Source organism: Hermetia illucens, chromosome 4 (genome assembly GCF_905115235.1).
Source record: "Hermetia illucens chromosome 4, iHerIll2.2.curated.20191125, whole genome shotgun sequence".
In the NCBI taxonomy this organism is placed as follows: domain Eukaryota; kingdom Metazoa; phylum Arthropoda; class Insecta; order Diptera; family Stratiomyidae; genus Hermetia; species Hermetia illucens.
In genome coordinates, this window is record NC_051852.1 from 7,734,276 (window position 1) to 7,755,959 (window position 21,684).

Below are 21,684 nucleotides of genomic sequence, written 5' to 3' on the forward strand. Positions count from 1 at the left end.
TTGGCTGCTATGGCCTTTGTTTTTTCGAAAACGTCGATCTCGGCAGAGCCCCTTTTTGCCGAGATAAGGCTAACTGAAACTGGGGGTCATCTGGTTCCCGGCCACATCTTAATCCCTGTGACCATTCAATCCTCGGCAGGGTAGCCACACCTCGCCTTGGAGTTTTGACAACAAGGTAGGTAATCGCCGAAAGAGAATCCATATATTAATCCTCCCCATCTCTTCTATAAAAACGCCACTCCTGTTGAATGATCTATGTTAATTCTCGGCGCCTTCAAGACATTTTCTTAGCCAAATCCGTATTTAAGAACCCTTTTAAATATAATACTAAACAATTCAATGATCCAAGTCTCAACTGCACAATCAACCACATTTTTTTTTTTCTTTTATACTCGTTCATTATCTCCTATCGCATTTTGTAATTCTTCACTAAAATCTCTTCAAATATTTTCACAGTTTTTATGATATTTACCAAATTTGCATTACTTTCACTGTCTTTATCATGTTTATAATTTTTTCATAATATTTACCAGACAAATACGTAATTTTTTAAACTTTCTTGATAATTGTATTTATTTAATTATTTAAAAAAAAATCTGGATGGACAATTTAATTGCATTTGAGCAAAGAAAAAATGATTTATAAATAATGATAAAATGAGTGTGATTATATTTGTTAAGTAGAAGCTGAAAAAAATATGATTTATTGGTGCCTTAAATTAAAAGCTTCATTTAAATTATATTTATTACGTAAATGTGGGAATTTCTAATTCTTGTCTGAATGTATAAATGCGTCTAATGCTTATAATATCATATAAACTTCCAAAGGATAAAAAATTTTGAAAGTGAAGATAAAAAGAAAGTAAAATATTAGAAAAAAAGTAAAAGAAAAGGAAAAAGAATTAGAAGAAAGTATATTTGCATTCTAAAATAAGAAGTTAGACGCGAATCTCTTTTAAATAGTTTTCTTGTCATTTTTAGTTTAAAAGGTCATTTGAATTGAGATTTAGATGCCTGGAAATATATTCAGGTACATTCTCAGCAAAAAGGACTTTGTTGGGAACCATCAAAATAGAAATAACAAAAATAATAGTAATTAGACAGTAAAGTAAAGTTTTGGAAATTAAAAATGGTTTATAATATTACAAAACCATTTATTTTATTATAATAATTTAATTTATTTTACTATAATAAATCAAATTTTGGTTCCCTTGGAATTTTTAGTTTATTATAGTATTAACATTATAAAATTAATAAATGTAAATAATTACAGTATATTTTACAGTTATATTTTATTTAATAAAAAATAAATTAAAAAATAAATAAATAAAATAATACAAAAATTAAAAATCAAAGCAAAAAATAAATAAATTAATAAATAAATAAGCAAAACACTAAAAAATAATAAAACCTAAACAAACAATATTTTAAAAAAAAAAAACAAATGATCTCAAGAAAGTTTGCTTTAAAAGGAATATAAATGGATTAAATGATAGTTTAGATCTTATAAAAATCATTCGATTACTCTAACACCTTCCATTTCTTCGCAAGCATTTATTCCTCAAATTGTTTCTAGATAAAATGTTAGAATAACTTCAAAGCTCTCCGAAAAATCACCTTTGAAAAAGAAAAATACATCAATTTCCGTTTGAAACCAAAAACAATTCATAAAATATTTTAAAAAAATCATCAAAATCATTTAAAACATTATAATTTTATTCATTGAAATAACAATTCAAATTATGTACAATATCTAACAACAATTCAAATATCATTTACTACTGAAAATCCTTCCATCCTTCAATAATCGAATCCGCTCCCTTCTCTCCAATCATAATAGTTGGTCCAGTTATAGGTCCACTAACCATTGTCGGCATGATACTAGCATCAACAACCCTCAATCCTCTAACTCCACGAACTCGCATTTCCGCGTCAACAACACTATTAGGATCCGACGAGGGACCCATTTTTGCAGTCCCAGCTGGTTGGTAGAAAGTATTAGACATGTGCTTCACATAGCATTCCCAATATCTAACAGTTCGATACCGCTCATTATTGCAAGCTGGAATACGAACTTTGATGAACTTCGCGTGGAATTGATGGAAAGTTTCAGTCTCCTCGAGCCGCAATATCTGTTTGATGCCTTGAATCATAGTTTCTACGTCAACGTCCTTCTGGAAGGTATTTGGGATAATCAAAGGCTGCTCACGGTAGTCACTGCTTTGAAGTCGAACATGTCCTCTGGACTTTGGTCGTAACAAGATTACAGAGCACACTATAACCTTGTCAGTGTCACGGACCTCCCGCACCAAACCTCGCAGGGTGGTCTCTTTATAGTGTCTTGCATAATCAGAGATGTTTGCAACTGGTATGAAGGCGAATTGGATATCGGGGTAGCGGCTGCTATTTTTTGTGTTGATGAAACCTCCAACGTCCAACGTTGGGGCTCCATATGAACCAAATCGGTGGACAACCTGATTGAATATAGCGTCTAGTTTTCGAATTTCGGCTGGTTGGGTGAATCGCTGGGAGAACTTACAGAACAAATCGACCCTGGCATGATCTTGAAGGTTATCACCAACTTGCAAATCTTTGATGACTGTAATACCTTGATTTTTGAGTATGGTCGATGGGCCTATTCCTGAGAGCATGAGCAGTTTTGGAGTTTCAATCGGTCCTGCTGAGACTATGATTTCCCTTTTTGCTTTAGCTTCCAAGTTATGCTCTCCATTATACACAAATGAAACTTTCTCCGCCTTCTTGTTCTTGGTAAATCCAATCTCTTTTGCAACTGCATATTTGATAACATGGAGATTTGGCCGATTGCCTTTCTCGCCACTCAAATAAGCCTTGGCCGAACTCATTCGCCATCCATCCTTTCCCATCCCATAGTGCCATCCGTAACACGGAGAATAATCATCATGAAGGAAATCATTGACCAATTTATAACCCAACTCATTAGCAGCTTCCAGGATCATATTCTGGTCATCTTTTGGTGACCAAAATGCTTCAATATTTACAGGTCCTTTAGTTCCGAGTGTATTGAATTGATTTGGGCCACGGAAATTTTCAAGCTTCCTGAAGTATGGAAGGATATCACGCCAGCTCCACATTGAATTGCCTCTATGTTCCCAGTAGTCGTAGTCACGTGATACACCTCGTGAGTAGAGCATTGAATCCATTGAGCTGGTACCCCCGAGGGTTTTACCACGATTCCAAACACAAGACTCATCTTGCATTGCCATGCAGGAGAGTTGATTGGAAGTTGTTTTGTATTGCCAGTCGCCTTCAGTGTGGAATACTTTGTATGTCAAGCCGGGAATCTGTAAAGAGGAATATGATGGTTTGGTTAGAAGTGCTGCCTAATATACTAAGCCTTGGTATTATTGGGAATGGGGTATGAATTTTATCTCCCTTAATCTAACTGAATGTTGGGATGCCTTATAATCTACGAAGAAATGAATGAGTGCCCTCTTTATAATATAATTCAAATGTTCATTCAAAACTATTTAACTCCAATACCCCTCCACTTCTACATCAACTGGTCAGCCTAACCTTTAGTTAAACAAACTTGCCCTAGCTATGACACCTCTCATTGGGTCTTCAACTACGGAAAATGGATCTAAAAAAGCGTCCATGATAACCCTCGTGAAGGTTTTTATAACACTGTCACAAAATATTAGCAAAATCACCGTCAAACTATATCTCAATGACTGAAAATTTAAATTAGAATCAAAGATGAAACCTCTGATTCGATGGGAGGATCTCCTCCAGCCTCCAATAATAGCACTTTGAATTCCGGATTTTCACTCAATCGACTAGCCACTACGGATCCGGATGTTCCTCCTCCGATTACAATAAAATCGTAAGGTTCCAGTCCTGGAAATATAAAAAAAAATGGATTTTTTGTTTTTATTTTGAATTATTTGATTAATTTTTATAATTCAGTACTCGAACTGATATTTTAAAAAAATATTAAAATTATCAACTTGAAAAAGGAAAACATTTTAAGCGTTTTAGATAAAAGATAAATAATTTTGCTTATTTTTATTTTAATTATTTAATTTATTGTCTTTGGTTTATTCATTTAAAATCAATATAAAAAAAGAAAAATTATAATTGACCAAAATATTCATTTATATTCAAAAGAAGAAAGTGTGATTCATTTACTTCAATATATTTATTTTTCTTCAAGAGATATCTTCAAAGAAAAGATTGTTATAATTTTATTATAAAAAGAATTTATGGATTTACATTAAAAATAGCAAATGTTTTACGTTTCTCATTCACAAAATTAGTACTAAACCAAAATTTAAGGAGAACTTTACGCGTTTGGTTTGAATTAAAAAAAAATAGTGAATTATTTATTTTATTATAAAAAGATAGTTAATTTATGCATTTAGATTAAAAGCAACAAACATATTACGTCTCTCATTCCCAAAATTAATACAAATATTAATTATCACTAAACTGAAATTTAAGAAGAACTCTGCGTCTGATTAGAATTATAAGAAATAATGAATTATTTTCACAAATATTACTAAAAAAAATAAATTAATTCCACAAAATGGAATGGATGGAATAAAATTATAAATAAAAATTTATTCATTGATTAGAATTTCATGAAAATATATCATTATTTTTTATATTTCATCATAAATTTGTAAGTTTCCTTTTATTATTAATATAAAAGTGTTAATAATTAGAACATAAACCTTCAACAATATTATAGCACTTCAAGTTTTATAACTTTTCATTAAAACTATCTAAATATCTCACCAATTTCTAAAGCTGTTGGTCCATAATCTTTGGGCCACATGCTTGGGTGGGACATATTACAATGCATAGTCACCAGGGAAGCAATAAGTGTAGATATCAACTGATTGCCAGGACCAGCACTTCTGGCTAAACATTCCGAACTGAAATACTCCATCCTTACCGCTTTCCGAGCCTTTTAGTCTAATTACCAAAGTTTCGATCCAAGATGTGTCCCAATTACTAAAAAGAAAGTTGAAAATCTCAAAGTTATACGGAAAAGTTTATAAATGATCTTTATTATTTTATAAAAATCTAAAGTAATATTTCCAAAATTAGATCAATGAAAGATAGATGGTTTAGGTCCTTTGGTTTTACCTTTTTAAAATTATTTATTCAACAAAAGAGGAAACCTTCTAAATTTCCCCATCAATCGATGGCAACTCAACTAAAAGCAATGGCCGAAATGACATCAAATTTATAGTCTAATTTTCTCAGAGCTTTTATGCAAGTGAGATACGAAACAAAGAAAAAGATTAAAAATAAAAAAAAACGACAAATGCATAACAACGAATTGAAATAAAAATAGGAATAATCTTCCCAAACTCCCTATATGACTACAAATTGCGGTAGATTGTGCTGCTGTTTTGGAAGTGATATTAATATTTATGGAATGGTATTATTTGGACTAATTAGACTTTTCTGAATAACAAAAATAATGTTATTATTAGAAATTTCTTTCTCTGATATTATCATTTCTTAGATATTATCATCAAAAGCATGTGGAAAAATTCAGTAATACAATAGCACAAAACAATACTTAGTATGGCCGGAAAATATTTAAAGAATTCGTGACGAAGAAAGGAAAGTTAGAAGTCAATGACGGTATTTTAATGGTATTTAATTGACTCCAATGAAGCCGGGTTAATACTCGCCATGCTAAAATACTTATAGCACTTAAATCAGGCAGTTCAACCTACTGTTACAGTGACTATATTTTTGGAATGGCGGTCGTTAGCTTTTCGATAGAATTTTAACCTTGATTTTATCATTACATTTCAACTTGACCTTGATTTGGGGAAAAAAAGTCCCATGCTCTTATTCAAAGTGAGGTTCGTTAAGTTTCAGTTAAGAGACCATCATGGCGTCTCTTGGCTATAGTCTGAAAAAAATGTTTAGATGTGGAGCTCGTATCAAACTTTTTCATGTCCCAAAGAAATAATATCGAATACGCTCGAAAACCTTGTGAAAATTGACCATGCAGGTGGGTCAACACCTATACAAGTGATGGGCAATTCATGCTAACCCTCTTTTTCATTCTTGTCCCGTTCAGAAGCGGGGTCGACCACCATTTCATTCGAGAGGCTCTCAGCCTACTATCTAACGTATAGACCCAACGTTTTTCCTGCCGACATTTTGGTCTCCTCCCGTCGACTTCAATACCCAGACCAATCTCGGAAAGTGAGTTACCGCAAAGCTCCGTTTAGGGCCTTTTATAATCGGCCAATACTCAGAACCACAGATGCAGACTAACCTTACCTCCCTCAACCTCGCATATCCTCCCGTACTATCCGTAAGAAAATGCCTGTCCAAGGAATAGGCACCTGCCCCATATGAAGAAATGTGGCCTTACAGCCACTAAAATAAGGTAAATTTATTTCCGCTATCCAGACCTTGTGTAAGATCTAATCGCTTTCCGATCACTCTCCTGCTCAGACCATGGAGTCCGAACCAAACCATCTTGTATAACATAAAGGACACTGAGGTTTGGTATTTTTTTTTAGCAACTTTTTTTTAAGAGGTGGAGATCTTCAAAAACAATGCCCTCCTCCCCTCGATCATTGAGTTGATCCTTTCCTAATTCTTCCAGGATGCTAGCATATTTCGAACAACATTTCTCAGTGACAGCTTTCAATCGCGGACCTGAAAAATGCTATGGGTCCGATGCGACGTTATAACAGTCCTGACAATCAGCTAAAGTATCTAGTTTAAACCTGTATAAACTTGTATGCATGTACACTTGGAATAACTCAACGAACATGTCTGGTCTATATTTCACGGCGAGCTCAAAGACCTTATTCGGTATGTCGTCCAAACCCGGGGGCTTTTCTGTCACCTATTCTACCGCAGATCTCCAACAACTCGTCTCTGGTGACTGCCGTAATTTCTGTCAAATCCAATGGTCGCTAGAAACTGGTCAGTGTTCCTCTCTAACTGAAGGAAGAACCTTTGAATGATTTCCAACAAGAGGGTAAACCACCCAATCTGTGAAAATGAACGGCCCTTTAGTCATCCCATCACGGGTCTATAGGCACTTCTCTACGGGTTGATGCCTGCTTTTTAACAGGGCTGTTTAAAACATTTCCTCTTTCCCCACCTGACGGCCAACTTAAGGTTATTGTGGGTTTTCTTGTAGGTATGGTCTTTTCCCCTGATCGATCTTACCTACCGTTCTCGAAAGCTGGACAGTTCACAGTTTGATCTTCTACTAGTAAATGTACATCTCCTAACCATGGACGCGCCACATGCCTTGGTGATGCATTGCCTTACATGGTGTCTTCTCCGTAGGGCCGCCGGCCTTGGTAGGCTGGCCTAACCATACTTTAATGAACGTTTCTTCCTCCAATGCTTTCATAGACCTCCCTGATATCCTTTGCTGCTTTGCGTATACTGTTTCCCTTATGACTCTTACTGTAGTTCGAAGATAAGCCCGGATAGGACAAAAACTCCACTTATCTCATCCTTTCAGTACTAGGCAATTAACGCCAGTTGAAACTGGGCACATGGAGGAAGTCTGTGCAAAATGGGACCGAGAAACATGACAATGACCACGATTCCTTCAGTCGTGTTTCGATCAAAAATGCACTCATTCAGGATATGATCATGGGATGTTACTCCACAAATCCAACACAAGATCTTCGTCACCATTACCGCGAGGCGCCGTTCATTGTCTTTAATATTCAGCCTGTATTCCGTAATGAAACCATCTGAAATGATGAAATCAAATAGCTTCTCTCTTCTAGGGTGACATTTGCCACTTCCTCAATAAATATCATAAGTTGAGTCTTCGCGTCACACCTTATGAAAAATTCAAAATGGTTGCTATGAACCCCCATGTGAGGCATAGCGAGTCAACTACGCACCATCACTGTCGGCTCACAATACGCTTTAGCTGCCACCAAATCTTTCCCGGAAACTTGCTGCAACTTATAGTTCGTGCTTCGACGGAGGACAAAAAGAGTCATAGGAAAAAGAGTTAACTGTGAAGTTTCTCCCCTTTTCATTAACCTGGTGCTTTAAGATGACCACAACTACGTAGGGTACAGAAATGCCCCAATATGGTTGCTTGATTTGACTCCAGGATTCATAAACAGGCATCAGGATAGTTCGGTCCATGAAGTAGGTCCAACAGGTGGAATTTAATTTGCAGTCCCTTTACCAGTTTGAGGTCTCATACGAGGGTTCTGCCAATGTAAGCTTTATCCTCTGACCGCAATTCCACTCTAAAAAACGCAACGAAAATGTCGTAATTTTCTGAATATTGTTTGAGTTAAAGCCTATATTCCTTACTAGTCTGCAAATAAAGATGACGTTCTTCAGTAAGAACATCATTATCCTCGCAGTACAGCCTGACCTCGGGCTCTGGCGCCTGGATCGTTGTCCTCCAGTTATCTCGTTCACATAACCGCGTCCTTGAATTTTTGAAGCCTGGTAGTTCCTCGGCGTCCGTACATATTGTGCTCTCCCACCGTGCCCTCGATCTTCGTCGTAATATTGTTCCGTCGACAGTAGTCCATTCATATCCTTTTCAGACATGCGATCGTGGCTCTTTCGTTGGATATGCCCTCCCCACTTAAGCCGCTGTATTTTAACGAATTTCGAGACTTCTAGCTCATCTAGATCAGTTCATACAACTCATGGCTGTACCGAATTTGCCATCCATCACGGCCACGAACTGTTCCGAAAATTTGCCGAAGGACTTTTCTTTCAAATGTATTTAACAAATTTTCGGAGGTTGGGATTAGACAGTCCAGTCCAGACAGTTTGATGATATCATCGAATTTCAATCCTTTCAGGAAAAAGTACAACCTCCTGTGATCGGATTCTTTTAGTCCAGTTTGATCACCAAGCTGAAATCCTCCACATTAGTGGATCCATCCTACTTGAAACTCATGAATCTTCCTCTCCAGCGCCTGATTTGTGTTGTGCATGATTCCCCCTACCTTTATTTGTGGACTGGGTGACACACATTCGATAGGCTCTGTTGTGCTCAACTGGATGTTTACAGTGGTGATCTTAGGTCGGTCGTCACAGCCCATCGCTTGGAATACCTGCGAGAATTACTTTAAGGTAGTCTCATCAATGCACTGCAAATGGGGCTACTTAGTTAATAAAGCTTGGCTTCTGTCCAAGCTCCAAGTTTTACTTCCACAAATACTCTCGCAGAATGATAAGTTGCCCCCTGAAATCTTGGCTTTCCAAGTTAGCGGTCAAAAATGAGATTATCGCTTGCGGATATGGGGCTTTTTTTCGTTTTCGTGTCAGTATTTCCAAAGCAGGGACTAAGCTCCCTCTCTCTGATTACCCCCAACCATTTTGGTTCTAACCCTCCCGAAAAACCTTAAAAAAAGCCTTAGTGCAGAGCACATGAAACCGATCCTTACCAAAGGTGGGCTGATCTTATGCTTTTTGCGCGTATTACCACTGACCGAAAAGTTTATTGCTTTCAGTATGGCCCTCACCACGGGTAATAGTTTTTTTCCGCCTTCCATCGAAGGTGCTACTTCCTGGCTTCAAACGTCCATGTCCATGTCTTCATTCCCAACGGGATTTACTTTCTTTTGCAGTGCCTTCTTCTACCGTCGGCTCCGACCTTCTCCAGGCTTACGTTGTCCATTAGAATAGGCAATTTTCCATGAAAGATATTCAGAAACCATTTCAAGGAATTCCCATTTCACTAGGTGGCAGATATCATCCCCTAGGTATTTTTTCTTCAGAATTTTCCAAGGAATTACTTTGAATCCATGACGGCAGTAACGGTACTCCCTATTTCCGCGGAGAAAAAGAGAGCCCGACATTCAGTAGATGGCAAGATAGCCGCATTATAGTACCCAGTCTAGAAACTCCGCCAAACGACTCAACTTCAAAAAACGTAGCTGTGTGTGTAGAGCGGGTGGGGCTCCACCAGATTATTAGGAAAAAAACTACGTCAATCCTAAGGACTTTTCATGTAAGATTGCAATAGCATTATACCTCATGAGAACGTACTTTCTACGTAAAAGAGTTGACAAAGTGAAAATCAAAATGATTGGCGTCAAAAAAGTCAGCGAAGTCGATGTCTCCCATGGGGAAGCCTGCTCGACAGCCAGTTTCAAAAGTTCTGTTGCAACCGAGCCCAAAAGCTGTTAATCTTAAAAGTTGTTGAATCTCCAAAACTGCTGTTATCTGCGGAGAGGACATTGTCACACTCTACAGGTGACCTCAGTTGGGGAGTCGAACAGGATTCAATTGAAACGCGAATAAGGGTTTTACCTAGTAGCAAGGCAACCGGGGTAGCCTTCTGAAAGATTTTTATAAAGTTTCCTGCTGGCTGGAGTTTATACTTCAAACCAAAGGCAAGAGCGCCTTAAACTTGGCATTTGACGCCCCTTTTTCCAAATCGGTAATCGATATCCGAAGATTACAGGGATGTTAGGTAGACTTCAAGCTCATTGGTATGAACAGCAAGCGTGCACTTGGCATAAACCGGTATACTCCCCTTAAGGTTAGAGAATGCTAACATAAATTGAGGAGTCCTAAGTCCTAAGTCCGCATCCACTTGATGTCGGACCGGGTCAAATGGAGAGCAACTTATTCTCACTATTTTTGGTCCACGAACTCTTCTTTTTCAAGGCGGCTATGGTTTCGTACCAGGGCAGAAGCAACTCATCAGATGCTGCCTCACCTCTGCCCTGGGAGCAGCGTTGCCAAAGTAGCTCTCAGGTGCTATACGCTCCCTTTTATAATTCGCCAAACACATGGATGGACTTAGGATCCTAAATCCGTAAACAAAAATTATGTAGCTCCACCCAGACTTTGGTCCGAACTGTGGGCGAACTTGCGTTGGATATAATTCGCACCCAGTCAAAGGTGGGGCTGCGTCTGATGAGTTGCCTCTCCCCTGGTACGAACCCCATGCCATAGTTCGTGATCGTCATCAATAAAAATGAGTTCTCTACCTTTTTGCTGATAAAATTCAGAACGAGAGGCCAAAGAGGACATATGAATCTAACTGGAAACACTGCAGTACCTTAAGGAATCTGAAATCAAAAAGGGACGAGAAAGACTACCGAGAAAGGCAAAGATTGGAATAGAAAATTTTTCAAGATCAGAAAACTCACAAGGAAAACGCGTGAAACGAAGTCAAAACGACACCCAGAGAGGAAATGAAGATTCCAGGCAAATAGAAACTCTGTTCACCAAACAATATCATCTGAGCTAATATCCTTTGGGAAAGGTCCTGCGAATTTCACGCCTTTACTACAAATGTTGTCCCAGTTAATACCGCCATATAAGACAGCCAAAAATTAACCTCAATTCTACCCAGTAGTTAATTCTTGAATGGTCCATCAACGAGCCCCCAAAAAATAAAACTAATATTCTGCATCATAAAGGACATCCGCTTTTATTAACCTGCTCTGACATATCTTCTCATATTCCAGTTACTCTTAATATAATCCGCGCCCTTTTCACCAATCATAATCGCTGCCGCATTGGTATTAGCACTAATCAACGTTGGCATTATACTTGCATCAATAACTCTCAACCCCTTCACGCCACGTACCCGCAACTGATGATCGACAATTGCAGTAGGATCCATAGGAGGACCCATTTTCACGGTGCCAACTTGATGGTGAACGGTCGTCGTCATATGTCTGACATAGCACCGCCAATATTCATTACTTTGATAAGGAAACTCGTTGCAAGCTGGCAAGTCAACCTTCAGGAATTTGGCGTTACTTCTTTCAAAGGACCTTGTCGTCTCGAACTCCAGTTGTTTTTTAATCCCTCGAATCAATGTTTCGATGTCCTGATCATCACTTAGCATATTGTGGAAAATGAATGGTTTGTCCTTATAGTTGGTGCTAGCTAAGCGTACCCTACCACGTGAATTAGGATTCAGAGCGGCCACAAAAACAACCATCAGACGATCATTGGGGCTAAGTCGATGAAGGATACTTTGACGAACACCTGGCTTATAACGAGCCCCGAACCTCGAAAAGTTCGGTACTGGCAAGTAGATGTATTGCACGTCGGGATACTTGATCGCATTTCTCTTGGTGTTCACAAAGGCTCCTATGTTGAGAACTCCCATCCCCATCGGTCCTACACGATGAATCCATTGGTCATAAATTCCATCGAGGACAGTCGATTCGTTTGTTTTTCCTTGATCTTCAAGGCTTAGGAACAATGGAACTGCCGGGTGGTCTTGCAAGTTATCACCAACGGGAGCACCATGTACCAGGGGAATACCTAAATTAGTCAGGTGCTTCCTTGGACCTATTCCGGACAACATCAAAAGCTTAGGTGATTCGATGACTCCCGCTGACACAATTATTTCCTTGGTTGCATTTACTGTCATCTCGTGCATGTCATCCAGGACAAATGTAACTGATTCAGCCTTTTTTTCTGCGTCAAAATTAATCTTGGTAGCGACTGCGTGTTTGATTACATGCAGGTTATCTCGAATCCTTGTTAGGTAACCTTTGGCTGTACTAAACCTTCTTCCATCTTTTAAAGTTCCGTAAAGATAGCCAAACCCGATATCATTTCCATCCACAAAATCATCAACTTGCCGATAATTCAACTCTTCGGAGGCTTTCAGGATCATCCTTTGATCCTTTCTGGGAGACCGGAATGGTTCTACATTCAGTGGCCCACCAACACCATGGGCATTGTATCGATCACGTCCTTGAAAATCTTCGGAAAGTTTGAAATATTTCAGGACGGTCTGCCAATCCCAAGCTGGGTTCCCTTGTCGCTCCCAATTATCATAGTCATATGAGTTTCCTCGAGCGTACAGCATTCCGTTTATTGAACTTGATCCTCCCAATAATTTGCCGCGTGGCCATATGCAACTCTCCTCGATCATTGAAAGGCACGAGTTGCCGTTGGATCTTGTCGGGTAGGACCAATCAAATTCAGTTTCTTGGAGGCTCGTAAGGAGGCCTGGAATCTAGAATGAAGAGGGAAGTCATATTATTCGTTGAGGATAGGTTGAGTGGAGCGCATTACCTCAGACTCAATAGGAGGATCGCCGCCAGCTTCAATCAATAGAACTTTCTGAGCAGGATTTTCGGAAAGGCGATTCGCAACAACAGCTCCCGCTGATCCAGCCCCAATTACTATGAAGTCATATTGTTCAGGTCCTGAAAAGAAACCAATACCCTGGTTAAAGATCGGATAAAAGGAAAGAGGAAAAGAAAAAACATATTCAAGATAATAGTACCGTATTCTAAGGCCAATGGTCCATAGTCCTCGGGCCACATATCCGGGGATGATGTATTACAATACGATGTCAATAGAGTGGTCACCAAATGCATCATCAGCGGATTAGCCACTCCCACGCTGGTGGCAGCACATTGTGGATCCAGTAGATCCATGCTTGTCTGCCTATCCTGATTTCTTGCCTAACAAAACTGAACAAAAGGACGAACACTGCAGGACCCCTTTTTTCCTCTAAATATCTTTTTTGTTCTGGTGATTCCACAGTCAACTGAGCCAACCCAAAATGGAGTCGAAGTAGCTCTTCCAAAATTCTTAATTTATACAAAAAATTATTCCTAAATGAGTTACAATTCGTTATCATCTACGCACCTATCTGGGCGCAATAAAATATTGCAATTAAGGGTAAGCCCAGATAAAGAATTAGTTCCATTCATAGATTGACGGTAATAAAAGATTTTCAGAGCAAGAAATAGAATTAAAGAGCAATTTAACTTTATTGTGATGATTTTCAAGTTTTTTTCTTGTGTTTTCCTAAATATTTATCTGCAGACGACATTATTTACATATTTTCAGCCCCGAGTCACAAATTCCTCTAGACAATGAGGAGAAGTTCTAATTTGTAAACCGGAAAATTACACAAAATTGTTTAGTTTCCTGGTGCCAATCTATAATTGTTTGGATCAAACTATCTTGACTGTTTGATAGTAGTTGATATGGCAAGGGAGGGGGGGCGGCTAAATTAAAAGCCCATTTAGAAATTTTTCCCTATTACTACTGAAAGGGGAATAGATTTGATCAAATTGTTAAAGACCTAGTGAATTCACGGTTTTGACCCTATGACCACGAGGTGCCAGAATCCGCAGAACAAGGTTTGAAAAGAATCAGCATTCTGGTATCACCATCTCTCTTTATTCTTTGTAATCCATCCGTTCTAGTTTGACCCACATCATAGGGTAGCGCTTCGATAGAACACACCTCATACAATAATAATCTGATGAACTAGTTATAAGGCAAAAATGGCACTGAAGAGGTCACACATGGAAGACGACAGAGCAATGCTCAGATACCTACCCACATAGCCAGACCTCATAGGCAGAAAGCAGGTGAAAAACAATTCTTGAGAGCTCCTAACAAGGCCTTCCAGGGATGTAAATAAAGTTCTTTAAAAAACCCTCAAAATCAAATTTTCTCCAAGCTCTTTCCGAGGGAACATTAAACAGCAACGCACAAAAAATTCTAAAATCATCAGATGTCAAAAGGGCTAACCGCTGTCCTGGAGTCCCAATTAAAGCAGTCTCAACTTGTCGGGGTTCCTGGTTCAACATCAATGGTCTTACTCATTGGCTTGTACATCCCTTACAAGTTCAAGAACAGAATGAATTTAGAGTTTGTTTCCGTGTAACTCGAATTGCTTGAAAGGCAAACGATACGTCAAATTGACAACACCTGGAAGGGGCCTAAATTTGCGACGTTAAGGCCATGAGGAAAGTAAACATCTTATCTAGACCACTTAAATTATCCACGCGGACTCCAAAATTCATTTGTTTACCAGCAATCGGGTAAAGAAATTTTGGCAACCCCACGGCATTGACCGACAACATAATCGAAATCTAAACATGCTATTTGTCTCCAATGTAAATTATCTTACTAAATTTGTTCAGACCAAGGAAGCAAATTCCGTGAAGGCCTAGCTGACCTTAAATTTAGTGAACGACCATAAAAAATCCGACGTTGGAAAGGCTTAGGAGCCAAAATCGATTTGACCGACGGCCCGGCTGGGACATCGGCCGGTGCTGGCCTCATACATTCGAGAGTTTGAAGGTGGAAAGTGACCAAAAATTATAAAAGAGATCCGAAAAGCCATGGCCGTTGTCGCCGATGGGCAACAGTCTACTGTAAATTACTATACTTTTTGCATTACATCCTGTAGGTGTTCAGGTGCCTCATTAAACTGCAAAAACAACACCAACTTTTGCTTATTCTTCTGGACACAAAACTATTCTTTCTCCAGTGAATAAATTGGACCATTGGTAGTGTAATCCAACCTGGGTCATTATTGTCGTCGATCCTCACACATATTTCCCGCTATTATTTCTCGTCAACTGGGGATATTACGCACTGGTTAGATTGGACCACGGCTTCCCTTATACTCTTTTTGTGGTAGGCGAACAAAGTAAATAGGAAAAGAAATGCCAACCATTTGTTTGAGAAGACGCGGACAGGCCTCTTTCCAGGCATGCCAATTTGGGGTTCAATAATCCTTTTGGCCTGTATGCTTTATGATCCCTGTGAGTATAATGTTTATCCTGAAGCCAAATAACTCCTAAGGAACGTGACGTTCACAGGTGTCAGTTCCACTATAGACCTCAAGCCTCTTACTTACTTCCTCATTACTTTCTCAGCTATCTACAAGGTTTTAAAGTTCTTGCACTTTTCTCATCTACACCTTGGGATTGCGCTTTTATCATCTACATTATGAGAGACTGCGGTAGACTTGAGTCACTCAGATTGCAGGTTCCCCCCATGACTGATTTCAAATCAGCGAGGCATGATCCATATAGACGATTCGTATATTGGTTTTCTATTCTGTTTAGGGTTTGTGTAAAAGAAAAGCTTATTAGAATCAGTTCGATGTCTGCCTTTTTGTCCATCTGTCTATCTGTCTGTCTGCCTGGAGATCTTCAAAAGACTTTGACCTGGGCACGCCAAAGTGTAGGATTTTTGCACACTAAAACCACCGCCGACTTCCAAACTCCTCCCCTCCCAAACTCCTCCCCTCCCTACACCGTGGAATCACCTTTAGATATTACATCACGAAGCGGAGTTAGCTAACTGTAGCTAGATCTCCTTCGGTCTACCCGCGGGGTTCATAAAAGCGCGTTCCTCACTTCTTCTGCTTTTTGCAGTTTATCCTAGATTACTGCGATCATAGAGTTGATCGCATCCTAATCTTCCTGGCAAGCTACCATTCTCCGGATAAAATTTTCTGATGATAGCACTTCACCTAGGGCTTCCTCTAGCTTCCTCCTATCTTTCATGAACCTAGCACATTAGAAGAATATGCGCGCTGGGTCCTCTGGGACTTCATCGCAGTTTGGACAATCAGGTGAAGTATCCAATTTACACCTGTACAAGCACTGACGATACTCTCCATGGCCGATGAGAGACTGGGTTCTCCAGCCACTCCCCGATGAAAGGGATCAACCTGTAAGTCCAGTTCTGACTGCTCCCATCGCTGTTGCCATCTGCTTATGGATCTCTTCGTTTCGGCTTTTTTCACCTATGATAAAGGAGAGATAGACCTAATGTTATATATCTTCATCATCACGTCTGCCAGGACGTCAATCGACATCATTCCCGAGACGACGAACGCGGCATCATCTGAGAAGACAGAACACACCGTTGAGACTGTTCTTCTTTAGACCGCACTCAGTTTACGTACATTGCCTAAAATATGCAACGCTTTTTCCCAAGCTGGGACTGCATACAGCAAGATAGAACTCACCATCCTGGCTACTAGTAGTTTGCAAGTATGTTGCGGCCCTCCTAGGTTTGGCGTCATTCTTGCCGGAGTCATACTCGCGCTCGATGCTTTTTCGCAAGTATACTCTACGGGCTGCTTAAAATTTAGTTTCCCGACTGTCATCACTCCCAAGTATTTGCTGGCCAGCTTCTAAGTGATTATACGATTCCCAGTTCTAATACAGGCGTAATTTTTCTTGCGTCGCTTCGTGAAGGGGATCGCTTCCGTTTTTCTTCCTCTGCAAGTGCCGGTCCAGCGCTCTCTAACCAGGCCTTAACAGCATTGATTGCTCTGCTTGAGTACAGCTCAGTATCATCGAGGCCCTTTGCGACCACATTCAGTGCTATATTGCCGCCGTAATCCACCACCATCGCCTCCTCTGGATCCGGAAGGTTTAGTACATTATTATACGGAGGCAGCGTACTCCTTGGGTTCATCATCGGTGTGATACCAGACCGTCCGCTCTTGCAAGTAACTAGCGACAATAGCAGCGAGGTATAAGGAAACACCAGTCACCGCCAGAGACTTTCATATTGAGTTCCAATTGGCCAAGTTGAATGCATTCCTCATGACCCAGGTCATCACCACGCTATACTTGCTTGTACAACCCCTTCCGTGAATTGCATTTTCGCCCAAACCAGTAACCATTTTGATGGCATCAACGGTTGATCTGGCTGAACCCATACCTCTGATCTGAAAGACATCCTTGGCTCGTGACTACCGGGAGTAAATTATTATAAATTACCCCTCCAACATTTTCCTCATAGTGTCGAGAAAACATGTGCGTCTATTATAGAAGGACGATTTCCCTAGAGGTTTCCTAGCCTTTGGGAGCAGCACCAGCCTCTGTCGCTTCCATGGTGCCAGAAAAATACCCTCAGACATATACGCCTAGAATAACTCTGTTTACAAATTTGGCGCTTGCGGCCCTTATTCAGTGCGCCGTTCAGATCCGCGGCTTTGCTGGCGCCTGTTCGACTATAGATCTCCAACAGCTCCTCCATGGTGACTGGTGGAATCGACGTCACATTTAGAGAGACGAACGCATTTTTGACGTCTAACGTCACCACGACATAGCATTTATTAGACGACATCGCGTCTCGAACTTGCTTCAGAATAATATCTAGGCCGTCGGTCGTTGAGTGGGCTTGTCGAAATCCAAATTATTGCTCCATTCTTATATTTAATGGTAGCAGAAGTCTATTGTAGATGACCCTTTCGAGCATCTTTCCTACCATGTCGATGAGGCAAATGGAGCGGTTTCGGGAACAAAACTAGTTTTTGAATCTTTCACGAACAGGGGAAACTCCTTCTACTATGCACGTTTCAAACACGCTGATAAACCAGTGGGCTCTGGCCTTAACTGCGAGTTTAAGAGCTCTATTCCGAACAGCATCCAGACCGGGAGCTTTGTTATCACCGATTCTCCGGCAACTCTCTGCAAGTTTCTCCTCACTTACCACAGGGATAATGTAACCTACCATTGCCTGCTTATGTCTTTTTTTCTGTCCCCTATATCCGGGGCGACGTGTGCCACCAGGAAATCGAGCAGAAGATGTGAGCTGGTCACTTGTGGCGTTTGCCCTATCATCTACTTCATAATCACGCTGCACGCTATTTCCCTTAGCTTTGGTCTGCTTTTGGGCAAAGTTCCTTGAAGCATTCTTGCTTGCTGGGCCATATAACCTGCTTAAGCCTTAAGCCGGCTCCACGGGAACGCATATCGTGCATAGCCCATATTCGATCTGACTGAAAATTACCTGCTATAATGTTCACTGACAAACCATGGCATTCTCCTTGCCAATGTGGTATAAGGACAAGGCTCGCTGATTATGGCAGCTTCCATTCCCTTCTCATAGAGGGTCTGCGAGAGTAAGACTTGCCTCTCCTAAACAATTGGCATCTGCTGCTGCCTGCAGCATGGCGACAGTCGACGCCATTTTTCGCCTTGCAAAGCATAAATTTAGGTTCAGCCTTGCACTCCCTGAATATATGACCTTCTCCCACACAATTTCTGCATCTTTTGGTCTCACAGGTATCGGAGCATTTCGCCGCTATGTGGCCAAATTCTATGCATCTCAACCAATGCCTGAAGGACACCTGCTCCCTCTATTTTGACTTTACCAGCCGCAGCAGTTTGAATGCTACTTCAGCTGGTAAGCCTATAGGTACCGTTTGCCGGCCTCCGTATGCATTTCTCAGTCCTCTGATTGCGAAATCATAAAAACCAGGTGGACAAAACCGCTTTAGTAAGGCCTCGCGAATATCTTCCTTGGTCGTGATTTCATCAGTGTCTTTACATTGTATCACAATCTCGTGCTTTCTGCCCGTTCTTGTGTCTTTTCCCGTAATTCAGGGGGCGCTGGAAGGCGTCGATTCCCTCCTCTTGTTAGGGAGATAACCCTTGAATTATGAGGATAGGGCACGTGGTCTGCGGAGATGAACGGCCTCTGAATTGTCCTGTCATGATTTTACAGGCGCTACCCCACGGATTCGTGTCCGCTTCCGAACGGAGGTCCTTAAAACATTCTCTCTAATTCCGCTGAATAGCGAGCTTGAGGTTCTTGCGGGCTTCCCCTATACCCATGCTCCTCGTTGGCAAATCTATCGAAGCTGACAGGTTCACTATTCCACCAAAAATTAGGTCTTCTAGTGAGGATTGAGCATCTGCTAAGTATCGATGCGTCATCAGATGCTTTGTGTGGAATGGTGAGTTCTATCCATGGAGGTGCCTGCTTTGCTATGCAGGTCTAACCACACCTCTATGAATGTTTGCTCGTCCATCGCTTTAGTAGACCATCCTGGCGTTCTTTTGAATTTCGGTTTTCGGAGTACGGTTGTCCTGCCTTGTGTTTCGATCCTTAGTTCTATCTGTCTGTCTATCACAATCAATTTACTTGAAAATGGCTAAACCAATTGTCACAAAGTTTGTAAGAATCACTTTACAGATAGCGATTGGCGCGATTTTGTGTTGACTGTGAGGGGTGCTTCCAAATAAATTTGAAAGGGGCTGTGAATTTTTTTCCCACCGAGTATGGTCATGTGGGGTATCAAACGAAAGGGCTCTGTTAGTACTTTTCAAAATTGATGGTATACTTTAGATATTTACCCGAAAGCGATCCTAGAAGTACAAAATTTAGTACGGTTATAAGTAATAACGCGCAATGCTGACCACATTGCCTCCTAGTGTAACGTTACGGTCTTGAATGAAGTGCTCTAACACACTTCAAGGCCCTGATCCAACATGGATTGTTGCGCCAACGATTATTATATTATTATTATATAAGTAATAACATAGAGTTTAATTTTGAAAAGTTTGGCAAAACCCCGACCATTATTAACAATTGGAAATTCCTCACACAACGTAAGCACAAAACCTTTATAGACGAAGCGTCGTCGTGTATTCCGACTTGTTAAGTAATGTTTTGGGGAGAAATTTCTCCATATCTCAAGATGCGAAAAGGATCCTTTCCTATATTGTCCGGATGTAAACAAACCAACTCTTCCGCCTATTCATAATTACTTCTCCTCTGAACTATCCAAAACTTCATAAAACGTTCTTTAATCAACCTGAAACGTGTAAATTTTCTCGTCCTGTTTCTTTTGAAATAGAAAATTGAAATCGGAACTTGGTCACTCGTGTTCCGGTTTCGATGTCCTCGAAACTTCCTGTTTCTATTCTTTTCCTTTCATCTAAAAGTTTCAACACATAAAAAGATAGTCGACACCAAACAGCAAACAGGACATGCTGTGACGGGAAACATGTATCGAAGGAGAGGTGGATGGAAGGACTCTTTTACATTTTAACTTGCATTGCAATCAAGTGGTGACCGAGAAGGTCAATGTTTCTTGAGGGTATCCATCGAGGATTGAGAGAAAATCAGGTCGTTATTTTTTTTTAAAGGAGGACACCGCAGGAATATCAAATTGGCCTAGTCAGTTCCTGGTTTATAATCCGGACCGCATGATACTTTTGCGGTAATGCACTATGTACTTGTGCTATTGTAAGGGAAGATTAAGATGACTCCTGGAAGCCACATCGGGGGTGCATCATCTTGTCCGGGGTGAAAAAGTAGAAAATGGTCCTGGCTGCAATGGTATTGTATCCGAGAGATTTAAGGACGTATAGACCTAACCTCATGACTTTCAAATGATCTGTATATTATCGGTTCACGTGGTGCCGGAGACAAACCATTCCTCTTCCATCCTTTCTATGTGATTTTACCGGACCACAACCTAAGATCCTTCGGCATTCTATTAGGCAAGCATAGTATCGTCGTCTGAAATGAAAGCATATCCTTGCCGGAGAGCAAGGCAGGATTCGAATATAAAAACCCGGCAACAAATATCTCCAGGGATGAATTACATGAAGAATTCTCACAGGACGAAAAACGGCTCGGAAGAGGGTTGACTATGACTGAAATTTTGAGCTGTGTTTAGTATCCGCTTACAAGTCAAGCCTGCAGGGGGATACAAACAATTTCGGCTGCGTTAAATTTCAATGAAATCTCGTTTCCGATTTCAAAGCAGGACTAAATGAGTACAAAATACCCCAGTACAATCCGAGGGAACATTCTGTTTGTTTGTTAGTGAAGTCCTTCTGCCTCACGCCAAGGACATGCTTGTGTGATGAAGCTTGAGAAATGTTTTCTTTTCCTTCTTTCATAAGAGATGTAAGGAGGCATACCAACCTCACTGCTCGTACTTTGAGTGGAGTCTTTTTTCACCCTTTGCTCTGTACCGGTATCGAAGGATATCTTTAGTCGAAATCAGGGCATACGGCTCGTAGTTTATAAAATATTTAGTCACGTAACAATGGCAACTGTAGAAATCGGAATTCGTTACAAAAGATTGAAACCACCATCGACAATGAAGATTTGCGGAAATAATTTAGAACGGAAAAATCAACTTGGAATGTAG

At 40.3% G+C, this 21,684-nt stretch overlaps 3 protein-coding genes across 4 annotated transcripts in view; 1 reads left to right on the forward strand and 2 right to left on the reverse strand.

Moving 5' to 3' along the window:
* The window catches only part of LOC119655312 (basement membrane-specific heparan sulfate proteoglycan core protein), a 604,263-nt gene that overhangs the window by 384,724 nt on the left and 197,855 nt on the right, over positions 1-21,684 (forward strand). The window lies entirely within an intron of this gene.
* On the reverse strand, positions 1,694-5,262 carry LOC119655314 (glucose dehydrogenase [FAD, quinone]-like). The gene is made up of 4 exons (XM_038061147.1): positions 5,133-5,262; positions 4,779-4,997; positions 3,745-3,878; positions 1,694-3,322 (listed from the first exon to the last, which is right to left on the reverse strand). Exons 2-4 carry the CDS (start codon positions 4,930-4,932, stop codon positions 1,778-1,780), a joined length of 1,833 nt encoding a protein of 610 aa, XP_037917075.1. The 5' UTR covers positions 4,933-4,997; positions 5,133-5,262; the 3' UTR covers positions 1,694-1,777.
* On the reverse strand, positions 11,399-13,524 carry LOC119655313 (glucose dehydrogenase [FAD, quinone]-like). Its single transcript, XM_038061146.1, has 3 exons — positions 13,243-13,524; positions 13,029-13,162; positions 11,399-12,969 (listed from the first exon to the last, which is right to left on the reverse strand). Exons 1-3 carry the CDS (start codon positions 13,394-13,396, stop codon positions 11,422-11,424), a joined length of 1,836 nt encoding a protein of 611 aa, XP_037917074.1. The 5' UTR covers positions 13,397-13,524; the 3' UTR covers positions 11,399-11,421.